Genomic DNA, 14,341 nt, shown 5'->3' with positions numbered 1-14,341 from the left:
CCTGGTCTCTGCTGAACGCAAGTGGCCATAAAAATCTGTTACTGCAGGTTTACGAAACAAAACTTAAAGGGGCAACCCACCAATTTTATCAAAAAAGTCAGTTTAGTAATTTGTGGGGAGTAATGAGTCTGTTTAAGGAGTCACTAAAGTGTTTTGCTGCCTTCTGTGGTTGATAGTTTCAAGCCAGTTTCACCTCTGATCACACCCAGCATTACAGATGGTGTGGTCAGAAGTGTCTTCTGCTACACCTGTAACCGCACATGACATCATCGCAGCAGGTGAAACCACTGGATGTCAGCAAACCCAAAATTTTCAGAGGGTGTTTACTGTTCAAACAGTTTTATAATGACTTGTGTCGTATTTGTCTCTCACACACACGCATGCACACACACACACACACACACACACACACACACAGATGCAACGAACCACCAGCTGAGGTCTGTTCAGGATATGCGTAGTCCATGTTTATTTATTAGTTGACAGTCTGGGGTTAGTTTGTCAGATACAGAACAGCGCACAATGCAACAAGCAGGTACAACATCAGCACACCTCAATATTGCAGTACATCCCTCCCCCATCGCCCCTCCCCCTTCCTGTATGTATGTGTGTGTGTGTGTGTGTGTGTGTGTGTGTGTGGAACCCCACTTCTCCCCAGCCTCCCTCCCTCCCTCTTATACACACACACAACACACACACACACATATCACAGCTGCCCACCCACCACCACTGTAATCTCCCTGCTAAATCCTGTGATACTGATTTCATTGTTATTTAATGATCATATCATCGCTACTGATGACAATACTGACCACGCCATCGTAACTGATAAAAGCACTGTTGTTGTTATCATTAGCAGTATTATTATTTAAATCTAAATTTTTTTTTATCTTTTTTTTTTTTTAACGAGTTTTTATGTTGTTTTTTCCCCAATGTGTTTATATGTATAAAAGAAGGCTGCAACAGAGACAGGCGGACAGACAGGGTCATACAAACAGTCAGCATCAGTGTCGGAGCAGAGAGACGGAGATGAGCCGGGCCGAAGCCTGGGAGACGTTTAACAAGGCAACAAGTTGAGGTTGGACTGTGGATTATTACATTTATAGATGAACGAAACAGGACTGTTTTCATCTTCAAGCTTCTGTCTGAGAGACCAAAGAACAACTCCAACACAAAATACGACGCAAGGAAAGGTTAACATCCTGCTAGTTAATGTTGGATGGTAAGTTTACTCATGAAAATGAAAGGGACACGCCCCAGATTTATCAACTGTAAACATGTCAAACTGTATATTTTTCTTCCCAGACAGTTAGCAAGGTTGTTCACTTTGGTTTTCTCAAATCTTTCTATATTTTCTTATTGTCGGCAAACCCCATGTAATGACAAAAAAAAAAACCTACAACAAATGTCTACCACGAACAAGTACTGTGTGTGTATCCAAAGCCTGATATTTTCTTCCTCTGTGCCATACAGCTCCATTGTTTCCCAAAAAAATATAAAATGTTTCCAATCAGCTGTTTTCATTTGAACCTTCAGCTTGTGTACAAAAAAAAAATCCTGATTTGGAAATTTGCTGGAAATTTGCTAAGCACCTGATCTACGTGATCTTGCTGCTCCCTCTTCTTCTGCACTGCTTTAATGGCACCCAACTGGAGAATTAGCTCCACCAACTACGCGGCCAACAACTGTAGTGGATGAAAATGCTCATTAGTTTGTGTTTCTTTTCCCAATTTTTCTGGAGATTTGGTCAAAAATTGCTCAACATGTGGATGTAAACGTGACTAATGAGCCACACATTGTAGCTGATTTTGACTCAGTCCCACACACATCGTGTTGCTGCTCCAAATATTCACTAGAGCACCAAATGTGGATTATTCTGCTGCTGAAAAATTGTCCCCAACAAACCCACTATTTCCTCCTGTTTGTTTAACAGAAAGCCTTTTTTAAAAAAAATGAAAATTAGGTCTTCAGTAAGAATGGGCTTGTGTTCGGAAGACATTAAGTGTTGAGAGACACACAAACTAACACATTGTTAGTTTGAGTCTTTTCATGGGATTTGTTGACGATAAGAAAAATATAAGACAAAGTCAACACCAACATGAGAGGTTCTGCTCTCTGCTCATCAGGCTCGTCTCGCGGGTTTCTCTCTGCTCCACAAACATTAAAAACAAACTTTATCTCTGGGTCCAAACATGTGAGAAATCCCTGGTTGGTTAATCCATCTTCACATATTTTGTCAGATTGAGTTTGTCTGGCATAGCTGGAGCCACGATGAGCGGCACCAGCAGTGCAGCCCGTCTGTCGCTCCAAGGCAACGAAATAAACCCTCTTAGGTACTTAGATTGATTTTCCAGCATTGGTTGATCCAGGGCTGCAGAAGACATCTCGCCACACACGTCCTTTAAAACAGCTCTGCCTTGGCGAGGTGTATAAATGTTAACATTTATGACATGACGTTTTAATAATCAGTATTATCTGCTGCATCTCTAAGCGCTATAAAGAAAGTCGATGAAGGGAGGGGTGGTTGTTTTTCACTAGGACTCTAGTCTTCTCTAAATGTCTCTGGGCTACTACGGTAAGCGACACGAAAGGAAAACCTAAGAGGAAACGATGGTGGGTGGGATTGTATGATACAAATGCTGCAGCGTCGGAGCGCTGCCGTACAAAAATCAAACAGAGCAACGGATAATAAAAAAAACGTACAATTTGATAATTTTATAAAAGAAGCAATGGAAATTAAAAAAAATGACAATCTCAAGGTTCTATTTACATTCAGAGAACGATACGTCAGTTTCTCTATTTCCGTCAACTCTATCTCCTCCCCACGTTTTTCTTGTACTCCTCCTCCTCCTCCTCCTCCATCCTCCCCCTCTCCCTCAGAGGGTCCGAAAGGGTTTTGCTACAGAGGACCGGCCCTCCAAGTGGTTTCCATAGGCTTCCACTTTATGAATGCATCAGTATGTGTGTGTGTGTGTGTGTGTGTGTGTGTGTGTGCATAGGAGCGTCTCTCTGTGAACACATTCTGTGGTGGCCCTGAAGGTAGTGATAAGCTTTCCAAAGCACCGGCTCACACATGGTTCCCTGTGAAGCAGCAGAATGGCGACATCTTCTGGCCGGATCTTTGATGTTGCATTTGTATGGAAGGATTAAACCGACCACGATAACAGAGTCAGTCGGAGGACACGTGGTGTCACTGCTTTCATTATAGTTATTTTGTTCAATAAAGCTTTTCTTATAAAAACTCATGTTTCTGCAGAGTTTACATCTCTGTGTTTAAATACTGAGGCAGACTGCATTCGAAACCAGCACTCTGACAGAAATGCAACTTGATTTTTCAGGCATTCAAACATGGCGTCAAAACATCTTGTTGCAATAGCTCTGCTTTGAAAGGCTGATACTGAGTGGAGTGGTCTGCCTCAAGCGTAGCATCACCACCTGAAAGCTCAACGCAGTGCAACTAAAGAAAACGCTTGAAAACAGTCAAAACACAAACAAATAAAAAAAAAAGAAACACCTTCATCAGTGACGACATGTGCAGCATTTAAAATGGACATGCTACAAGTTGTGCAAAAAAACTGTGTAAATTACAAAACAACAGTTTCCAGGGGACACTAAAATGTGATGAACTTGTCTGGACACACTAGGGACGCTATGTTTGTTGCCATGGTAAAGTAACTGAAGTGGACGTGTATTTTTACATCCCGACTTCATGATTCAGATCTTATTGCAGATATTTGATGCTAACCTAGCATTACCATTTTGTCAATTATTAGCCGACCAATTCAAATAATGTAATTATTTAAGCTAATTTCTATTAAGTTAATTAAACTGTTAAACTGTCTGTTGCGTTTTCAATCCCCCACACAGTGTCCTGCTGCACAGATACGAATGAGAGCACCAAATGCGGATTAATCCGCCACTGAAAATAGTCCCAAACAAAAGCACCATTTACCTTTGAGTAATGTAAGAGATTAAAAACTACAACTGTCCAGCTGTTTTGGGAAATTACTGAAATTATTATTTTTTTTAAATGTCACTATATATCTGTTAATTGTTTTTCAAGATTTTTAAAGACGTTGTCTTTTTTCTTAATGCTGTGCATGTGATGTCAAATTGATGAAGATGTTTTCTTCTATTTGCACGTGTTAAGTTAAGCTGCAGTTTGTTGAGCTCTCAGGGCCACCGTAGCATCCTGGTCCTGCAGTTCACCTGCCGAGTGAACCGGAGGATGATGGAGAAGGAATGAGTGTGTGAGGAGCGATGGATAATGGACAGATGGACAGACAGAAAGATGGAGGAGAGGAGGCTCAACTGGATTCTCTTAAGGCAACAGATCTCTCATCACTGCAGGTCAACAGGCAGGGATGGAGAGCATGAACAATCACACAACGAGCGCACACACGCAGACACACACACACACACACACAAACACTGTCACTCCTTAACCTCATATGCTAAATATCAACTAAACAGTTCATAAGTGCCTCAGGGAGGAGCATGCATCTTAGGTTTGACAGCCGCACACACATCAACAAATACCAGAATCATTCCCAGACGCATGCACACAAACATATGAACAGCTGGAAAACAGCAGAAACAAAGACACACAGTGGTGATGTTTAATAATGATGCACAAAAAGTAAAAACATAACTGAAAATGTGACGTTTGTATAAAAAAACTGAATATGATTTGAAATGAATGAGACTTAAATGTTTGTACAGGGTGATATAATTTGTGGGAGACACTTTGGTCAAAGATGAATGAAGAAACGACTTCCACTACTTTTTTTTATCCCTTTTCTTCATCTCACTCTTCATCACACCTGCCATTTTCTTCCTCTCCTGCCTTCCACCTCCCTTTGTCTTTCTCAGGTATAGAAGAGTGAAGGGCTGATTTAGTATGTTTAGGTGTATGAGTGTGTGTGTGTGTGTGTGTGTGTGTGTGTGTGTGTGTGTGTGTGTAAACTTGGAGTAGAAAAGATGAGACATCCTGTAAACAGCTTCACTGCATAAACCTGTGGAATGTACTGAGACTGTGTGTGTGTGTGTGTGTGTGTGTGTGTGTGTGTGTGTGTGTGTGTGTGTGTGTGTATGTGTGTGTGTGTATATGTGTGTGTGTGTTCTTACACTATAACATTACAGGCAGTGGAGTCAGGAGTGGTCTGTCCCTTGGTGTTTTCTTTGCAGGCAGGTATTCTGTATGTGTTTGTGTGTGTTTGTGTGTGTTTGTGTGTGTTTGTTTGTGTGTGTGTGTGTGTGTGTGTGTGTGTGTGTGTGTGTGTGTGTTTTTGTAATGTGTTTGTTAGTGTGTGTGTGTGTTTGTAATGTGTATGTTAGTGTGTGTGTGTGTTTGTCTAGCTGGGCCGGTTCAGGATGCTCGACATGGATGGAGCGATGGGGGGAGGTGGGATTGCGTTAACGGGGGAGGCGGGACCGGAGCTCTCGTTGCCATGGGGAACTGGTCCCCGGCCGCTGTACTGGCCGATGAAGGAGCCGTCCTCGTTGAACTGGATGTCCACGCTGTCTCCGTATTCGGCCAGAGAGTCGTCACTGCCCAGCTTACTCTCCCCACAGAGAGACGGGTGGCTGTCCGAGCGCTTCTCATCTCCATCACTGGAAGACGACAGACAGAGACACTGTCAGTGATCAGCTGAGTGGAGGCTGAGACAGTGATCCTTGATTTCACACAGAATTTAAAACAGCACAGATCTTGTACAGGGTGAAAAAACAAATTTCATTCTTCTCTTCAAGGTCTAAAGTGCTTAAAGATCCCCTCCAATGTAAATCCAGTGTTTAACCTTGTTAACATCCACATGATGTTTTTTATATAATAAAAGAAAAATATCATGAGTGAAATAATCCATCAACACCATGACTGAGTATTTCCACCTTGAACTGCAGTGAACCAATGACATGATATGACAATGATAAAAACAGATTCAGACCGCCAGGGTTTCATAAGTCACAAACCTAAGGAACCAATCCTGTCAACTTGTGGGAACAGGGGGTGGGGCTAAATACACCTTAAACCTTGTCAGTACAGAGAACCAAAGTTACCATTAGCACAACCAGCCACTGTGTCAGCCACTGCCAGTCACAAGCTAACAAACAACATAAACAAATAAAAGATGCTAACTACACTAACTGTTCTGATACGTCTGCTAGTCTCTGATTCTGGTCTCAACAGACTCCTCATCTGAGTCTGGGACTGACTGAGCCTCAAACATGTGGCTGAGTCTCTCTGTTTCCTCCTCTAACCATCTTTATACTCTCTGCTCTTTCACCTGTCAACCTGGAGCAAGCAGCAGCGGTGGTGGGCGGGGCACAAGGCCTGATCCAGATTTCTCAATCAGGAAGTAAGATTAGATGTGCTTCAGCCCCAGTTTTTTATGTTGGAAAACCACGTTAAACAAAATATTAATAATCGCAGAGGATTTTTACAGAGTTTTAAAACATGTCTGGAGAGGAACTTTAACATGCCTAAAAATGACAACAACAAAACCCAAAAAAGCAAAAACCAGCTCCATGAAGTTACTGTTATGTGATTGGTTTAACTAAATTTAATGACACACCATCACAACACACTCACACGACATGAAACATGCATGTAAGAGCTAATAAAGGAGGTTAATGTCCTCACCTCTCCAGGGATCTGCAGGCAGAGCAGTGAGGGAAGACAGGATAGTGAGGGAGAGGAGGAACATTAGAGACAAACAAGCAACTACAAACGTTAAATAAAATGTTATTTAGAGGTTTCATTCCAAAATAAAGTTGATATAGTGTCCTGAACATACTGTATAAGCTAAGTGTAAATGACAAAATTATTCTTATATTGACAATATATCAAAATTTATTAAAAATAATAATGTTTAATTTTGGAATGAAAACCCTCAGGTTCTTACAGGACAGAACATAAAGCAGCACAGTGCCAGAGGCAGGAAACTGAGTGGGATTAGGAGGAACATGATTTCAGTGGGTGTGTCAGTGAGAACTTTAATCAGTGTTAATCAAATCAGTAGCTCTTGTGTTGTGCAGTGCGCTCTTCTCTCTCGGCTCTGCGATCATGAGGAGAGTCGGCAGCAGAGAGGAAACCAAGCGGCAACCTCCGAGGCTGAGAAATGGAGCCAACTTGGAAGAACCAAAAACTGCACTTCTTCAGTTGACTCCAAAAGCGAGTCAATCCCCATAGACTCCCATGTTGAAAGACCAACTTTACAGCAAAGAGAAGCCTGAGTTCAGTGGCTGTGAAACTGGAGTACTTTACTACGGTACTTCCATTTTCTGCTACTTTATACAATACATTTAAAGTCCAACTGAAATTAAATGTCTGTGTTTGGCTCTGCAGGGACACATGTCATCACTCGTCCCATGTTCTCCTGAAATCTGAAATCATGTGGGAGAAAATGTTTTGCTTTCATGATGCTTTTACATTAATTCCCCTTTCCGTGTACATAGATGACCTCATTTGGATACTGTCAGTCAAATGTTGCATAAAGCAGAAACATGAGTATTGTATCACATGCAGAGTGAGACAGCAGCTCCTCCTACATGTAAACGCACAGTGGTTTGTTTAGATGCCGCTGTGGTTCTCACTCAGTTAAACACGGAAACAGACACGTCTCTCAAGCTGCTAAAACCACAACTAAGACTTTTAAACATGTAGCATGTAGACGTTATGTTTGACTCCAGAGAGAGACGACTTGATATGATTTCAATTTTAAAAGGGAGATATTCTGACGGATTCTCTGTCTCTAACACTGGCTGGAGGATGTTTTTCCAGACGTCAAACAGCTGAAGCACACTGCTCTTGGATCAGCCTGAAATCTGGTGATGAAGCCTGATATCATATATTGATGTGACGCTGTTTTCGCAGGTTTTAGACTTTGTATTAATGTTCATGTGTTTAAAATTTGGCATCTATGACTAGGAGTGAGAGAAGACCCACCTGTACTCTCCAAAGGTCTCATCTTTCATCGGCCGAGCTTCAGAGTCCACCTCCTTGTCTTCCTTGTCCTTCACTGTGGGAAAAAAAACCTTGACGTCAAACTCTTGACTATAGACTAGAGCCTGTATGTGACAGTGTGCGTGTGTGTGTGTGTGTGTGTGTGTGTATTTAGCTGTGCACATCAGTGTGTTGTTACCTGCATATTTGCCGCCCCTGCTGCGTTTGATGAGGCAGAGGATGAGCAGGATCAGCACGAGCAGCACAATGGCGCTGATGAGTCCTATCAACCAACCCTGGGTGGCGAAGCCGCCGGGCATCTCAGACGGCACTGAGAGACGGAGAGAGAGCGTCAGCAATACAAGTACAGGATTAACACCAGTGATCTTCATGCAGGTGCTGCTGGACTCCTTCATCTGCTTATTGTAAATTCTCAAATAGTTACAGTGACCAGAGAGAACCAGGCACTTATTTGGAGGCTTATTTCTCCCGTCCCCGGGTCAGTGCAAACTCCCTTATATGTGGGCTTTTAATGTGAATGTTTACAGGAAGTGTTGGCTTCCGTTGATAGTAAACTACCCTGAGCATTGCCGTAAAAGTGACTGGAATTAATTTGTGAATGAAAACAGTATTGCTGTTAACGCACCCCCCTCAGACGAAAATCAAGACAGCTGATGGCACCATTAAAACTATGCAGAACTACCCATGAGCAGTCCCTGTCTGCGGTGTATCCACAGAGATACACACAACTACCTGTGAATTACTGGGACACTCAAGACAACTTAAAAACGTGATGATTCTCAGTTCTGGAGTTGTGAGGAACATCTTGATCTCTAAGGAGTTTGATTTTGCAGGATGCAGCATTCACACCTGGTCCCACGGTCCATGTCACATTCTCCCACTGGGTGTCGTTTCCATGCTTGATCTTCAGATGGTACTCAGTCCCCGGTTGGAGGCCTGTCAGTGAATAGAAACCCTGCGTGGAGTTCACCACCTCTGACTCCTGCCAATCGGCCCCGGCTGCAGCAAACACACACACACACACACACACACACACACACACACACACACACACAAACAAATGTCAGATTAATAAAGTTGTGTGTCTCTACCATACTCTGCAGCGCTGAATATTTTTCTCACTCTCTTCCTGATTCTCATCTGCTTTTTTTCTTCTTCTATCTCTTCTTTTCCTTTTCTTTGCCTCCTAATAACGTAGTGCTGCAGAAATGAGTCTTAAAACCTAGAAATCAATTAACGTTTTAACACTTCCCGTTACGTCATCCGGGAGTCTCTGGGTTCTTTGTTAGATGACTGAAATAATGTCTGTGGTTAACACAAGCTCATCACATTTTCACGTTTTGTTCTGCAACATAAAATGCGACAGCAAATACCCCAGCCCTGATTTCTTTAAGTTTTCATGTCTCTGTTTTTACTTCCACTGATTGTTTTTAGGCTTCAAACACCATAAAGTGGTGTTTATTAGTGAAGATTATCTGATAATAAGTTAAAAGACAATGGAAAAATCCTATTGGCTTTTTGCGGAGGGAACCAGGGTGACTCTAATCGACTCTAATATCGGGGTTGGCCGACAAAAATACGTCATTGCTGCAGCTCTCTATTCTCCCTCAGGCAGATGTTGATCTTGCAGGTGTCTCCGCCTCTTAAGCAGTAATGACAGGTAACTGATGCAAAGCTTTTAAGCATGTGTTCATTTAATAATTGATAGTAACATCCTCCTCTCCTCCTCCATTTCCCTCTTGGAGTCTTCAAGCAGAAAAGTAAACTCACGGGTCTTCCTGAGGTAGCAGATGTGGAAGCCGTGATTCCTGATTCGCTCTCCGGGCACCCAGCTCAGGTTGAGTAAGGTGTTACCCTGGACTATGGTGATGTTCGACGGAGGAGCTGGAACGAAAGAAAGAAAGAATGTAAATGAAAAAAAATAACAAAACATAAGCACTTGACTGTGTTTAAATGAAGCACAGTAATTTCACCTCCGTCAAGCAGGGTGGCGCCCCGCTGTGTGATGGGAAGTCCGTATCCACTTGCGGTGCGTGCTATCACTTTGAAGATGTAATGGCTGCTGGATTCCAGAGAGTCCAGCACAATGTGAGTCACACTGGGGTCACTGACCTCCATCTGCATCTGCAACGGGTTGTCTCTGCTCTCCACCTCTACAGATGAAACACAAACCAGCACTCATGTACTTTACTTACACTGATACTACCGCACCTTTACTGAAGTCAGATTTACACTGTTGTAGTGCAGCTTTTAAATACATGGTTCTGCCGATGGTCTTACGCTATACCACTGACCTATAGGTGGCAGTAATGTGCCAATACACACAATACAGGATTTCAAATGTTAAAAAAATAGTGCAATTGCAATTGTGTTTGAATGAGTGGAACACATTTCTCAGTCCTCAAGGATTCACACAGTGAGTTTTGGTGTGTAACAATGCATAAAACTTTAACTGCCATAAAATGTATTTATGTTGTCATTTGATATGTTTTGTTTGCACACATTATTTATATAATTTATTTTCAACAATTTTCTTTTTTAATTGTAATGGCTCTTCCAGGACGTAGGAACTCTTGACAAGAACATGAAAAGATTAAACACTCCAGTTTAAAACCTTACCCTCTTCGTACTGCACCATGTATCCCAGCAGAATGCCATTGGTTTCAACTGGAGGGGTCCAGTATAGGACTACAGATTTTTCTGTCGGGCTCTCAAACCTTAGTGATGCAGGAGGACCAGGAGCTACACACACACACACAGTCACACACACACACACGCAGAATTAAATATTAGCAGGTGAAGAAGCTGGACACACACTATACGGACTAGGCTTTACACCTGGGGCCGGTTTCACAAACATATTTCAGACTGGTCTTTAATGTTGGTCCAGTCTTTAATATTGCTCATTGATCCGTCTAATGCAAGTCAGACTGTTTCGCAAAAATAAAGACTGACTAATTTTAAGCCAAAAACATTAGACACCTTACCCCAAGCTAACTCAGGCCTGGGACCACTGTTACCATGGTAACAATCAAAGACATCGCCGCTGGGCAGTGAAACGGGTAAAACATGACTCATAATTTGTGGTTTGCTAACACTGTTATGGAGCAAAGAGAAGGGAGTTTCAGAGATCACAGTGATTTTTTCCAAATCAGATTTTTATTTTTTCACTCGGCTGTGGTTGGATGCAGTTCCTCACTCTGACATTTTTTTATTTTGAAAAAAGTCTTAATTTACCCAGAATTCATTGTACCACAGCCAGACTTAAGATAGTCAAGCTGCTTTGTGCAACGGATGAATTTAGACGTCTATCTGAAATCTGACTGTTTGTTATATCTGAGCCACAGTCAAAGTCTATCTTTGTGAAACTGGCTCCTGAACTGATCGTCCTTGACTCATTTTAGAAACGGACTGAATTTTTGCCAGATCACTTGTTGTTTGAGATTCACTCTGAGGGGAGCACGACACCCGTCAATGATCGGTTTGATTTCTGGCAGGTCAGATATTTTACTCAGCTGTTTGAGCTGCTCCACGATCTGATGGCTGCTTTCAGAAGGTCCATTATGAACAGCAGTTGACTTCAGTTGTATTTCACATGTTGTGGTCATTGCGAGCTCCACATTGTGGCCGGTTATGTGAGCATCAAGGTCGAAGGTTCTGTCCATGCAGTGCGACTTCACACAGTGTTCGTGATATAATAAAAACACGTGTTTGCCCAGCTTCACTGTAACTTTACCATATGAACCAAAACGCAGCTTTTCATTTAAACTTACCTCCCTCTGGGGTGCTGAAGTGGTGAGGCGCAGAGTGGGGACCCTCCCCTTTGCTGTTAAAGGCAGTGACGGTCAGTTCATACCGAGAAAACAGCTGCAGCCCTAGCACATCCTCCGAGGTCTTCTGGCCGTAGACCACCACCTCCCTGCTCTCTCTGTCCATTTCCTTCCCTCGCTCCAGTCTGTCCTCTTTCCCCTTTCCGTGGTGCAGTTTTCCAAGAGACCTCCGGTCCCGAACAACCTGGGGACCCAACCTCTTGATGTGGATCTTGGGGGGGGGGGATTTCAAGTCAGACCAGTGAGTTATATCCATTTAAATTAATCTAATGCATCAAGTGAAGCACTGAATTGTCTTTGTCTGTATGAGACAAATAAACCCGCCCTGCCTTGTTGCTGTAATGTCACCTTTACATGAAAGGCCATTAAAAGTCTGGAGGATCACTTGGAGTTTATTTGTGAATCCTCGTGTCTGAATGTCATAAATGTACAAATGAGTTCAAACATTTTGGCAATTTATTAAACTCATGTGAGGAAATATGAGCAAGAATATGGCAGCTGATCAGAAGGAAAAGAAATGAACAACGTTTCTCTGTTTAATATGAATAAATTTTGTACCAAACTTTATGAAAATATGATGAGTTTTGTTTGAAGACTGCGTTTAAGTGAAATCATAAAAGTGGCCACATGGGGGTGCTATAGCCATCACAAAATCAGCTCTTCCCTACTCATGTTAATCTTTTTTACCTAATAAGCAGCTAACAGGACCAACAACTGATGAAAACATTAGAGTGTTTCTGACGTGATTCAACAGAGAACAAACAAACTCAGTTTCCTTCTCTGGCTCAGGAGAATAATGGATGAGCGGCTGAGTTGTAGTAACCCGTACCTTGTATCCCAGCAGCAGACCTCGGATGTTCTGAGCTTCGTTCCACCTGACTCTGACTGTGCTGTTCCACACTGTAGTTTCAATTCCAGTGGGAGCATCCTCAGGCTCTGAGAGAGAGAGAGAGAGAGAGAGAGAGAGAGAGAGAGAGGGGATGAGCAATTAGCTTGCAGTAAGAATAAAAATATGGAAGTATTCAACAAAACAGCATTATAATTTAAATTGAGGAACATGTTATAATTGTTGTCCTCTATGCTACTTTTCCATGGGATCCTTTCTGCATGAGTTATGTGGTGTATTTTTACATTTTACATTTTGTAAATTAATTAAATTAAATTAAAGTATAATAATCAGATGTGTGGGTCTGTACCATCCAGTTTTGTGACAGTGACATTTAAATAACTGACGAATGAACTAAATATATGAATGACATCAGGTGTGAACTCAGAAGGCACCAGCAGAGGGCGACCTCCCAACTACTGGTCAACATCCCATCACAATGTTTCTGCCTCTGTCACTGGAGTAAAAGACCCGAAGTCTTCAGGTGACGTACTGTCCTCTCCAGAGTGTCCGATCTCAGCTTCTGGTGGCGGTCCTTCTCCAAGCGAGTTGACGGCCTGGACTTTGATCTCAAACGGTGTATAGGTTCCTGTGTTGTTCACCAAGAATGGCGGAGACTTTATGTAGCTGTAGTTCCAGTGTACACCTGTCTCCCCGGCTTCCCGCCATGACACCTTGTACTGGAAGTCCTGGCCGTTATGCAAGTGCTTCTCCATTTCCTGCAAAGACACAGGAATATAAAAGGGATTGGGATTCACCTCGGTGTGCATGTACGTACAGGTGGATCCTTTCACCTAAGTAACGGTAAATGACCAGTTTCATCATTTTGTTATTGTAACTGGTGTTTGAGACATGAGTATGAGACATATCCCCGAGTACAGGAATATTCTTACTGCACAGCTAAAATAACTAATAACTAAAGCATTTTAATAAATGTAGTGAAGTAAACAGACACTATTTCCCTCTGAAATGTAGAGGAGTATAAAGACCTGGAGTATAAAAAGTATCAAGTAACATAAAATTGAAATACTCAAGTATTTAGTTGTACAAATACCTCAGAACTGTAATAATTAAAATAATGATAATAATAATAGTAATAATAATAAAGTTTATTTATAAAGGACTTATCAAAATCAGAGATTACAACATGCTTCACAAGGATAAAATAACAAAACAAACAACAAACATGCAGATAAATTATTCAAGGTAAAAAATAAGAACACAATAAAAATAGAAAGACAAATGACCAATTCAAAAATATGTGAAATATTTAAAAGATTATTCAAAAGCTTCATGAAAGAAATGTGTTTTTATAAGCGATTTAGAAAAAGATTCAGATTATGCTAATCTAAATTCATCAGGCAGGTTGTTCCACAGCTGTGGTGCCCTGACAGCAGAAGCTCCGCCCCCTTTAGTCTCACATCTTGACGTAGGAAAGACGAACAAGTTCCTGTCTGCAGGTTGATACAGGGCAATTAATTAATGATAAAATTAATGTGAGTAACTGTACTTAATTACTTCCCACCACTACATGCATGTGCACACACCAGCGCTAACACACCGATACACACAGACTCATGTACTCACATTCCATGTGATGACCAGAGTCTTTGGGTCCGTGGAGTCACTGCGCACACCGGTGGGGTTGAAGTCAGGAACTGG

At 42.0% G+C, this 14,341-nt stretch overlaps 1 protein-coding gene across 3 annotated transcripts in view; it reads right to left on the bottom strand.

Moving 5' to 3' along the window:
- Window positions 1–5,286: 5,286 nt before the first annotated feature.
- LOC111237644 (neural cell adhesion molecule L1.1-like) overlaps window positions 5,287–14,341 on the bottom strand; it is a 45,966-nt gene continuing 36,911 nt past the window's right edge. For 2 of the 3 annotated variants that reach the window (XM_022766808.1, XM_022766810.1), the window contains 12 exons: window positions 14,267–14,337; window positions 13,173–13,398; window positions 12,623–12,729; window positions 11,737–12,004; window positions 10,583–10,705; window positions 9,937–10,116; window positions 9,734–9,847; window positions 8,813–8,962; window positions 8,142–8,273; window positions 7,946–8,018; window positions 6,641–6,652; window positions 5,287–5,613 (listed from right to left, as the gene is read on the bottom strand). In XM_022766808.1, coding sequence (XP_022622529.1) covers window positions 5,355–5,613; window positions 6,641–6,652; window positions 7,946–8,018; window positions 8,142–8,273; window positions 8,813–8,962; window positions 9,734–9,847; window positions 9,937–10,116; window positions 10,583–10,705; window positions 11,737–12,004; window positions 12,623–12,729; window positions 13,173–13,398; window positions 14,267–14,337 — 1,715 coding nt within the window. In that variant the 3' untranslated portion in view covers window positions 5,287–5,354. The remainder of the gene's footprint in view (window positions 5,614–6,640; window positions 6,653–7,945; window positions 8,019–8,141; window positions 8,274–8,812; window positions 8,963–9,733; window positions 9,848–9,936; window positions 10,117–10,582; window positions 10,706–11,736; window positions 12,005–12,622; window positions 12,730–13,172; window positions 13,399–14,266; window positions 14,338–14,341) is intronic. The other variant, XM_022766809.1, reaches the window with a different exon arrangement.

Source organism: Seriola dumerili, unplaced genomic scaffold (genome assembly GCF_002260705.1).
Source record: "Seriola dumerili isolate Sdu_G_001 unplaced genomic scaffold, Sdu_1.0 BDQW01001051.1, whole genome shotgun sequence".
Classification (NCBI taxonomy): Eukaryota; Metazoa; Chordata; class Actinopteri; order Carangiformes; family Carangidae; genus Seriola; species Seriola dumerili.
This window is presented reverse-complemented; position numbering and strand designations above follow the sequence as displayed.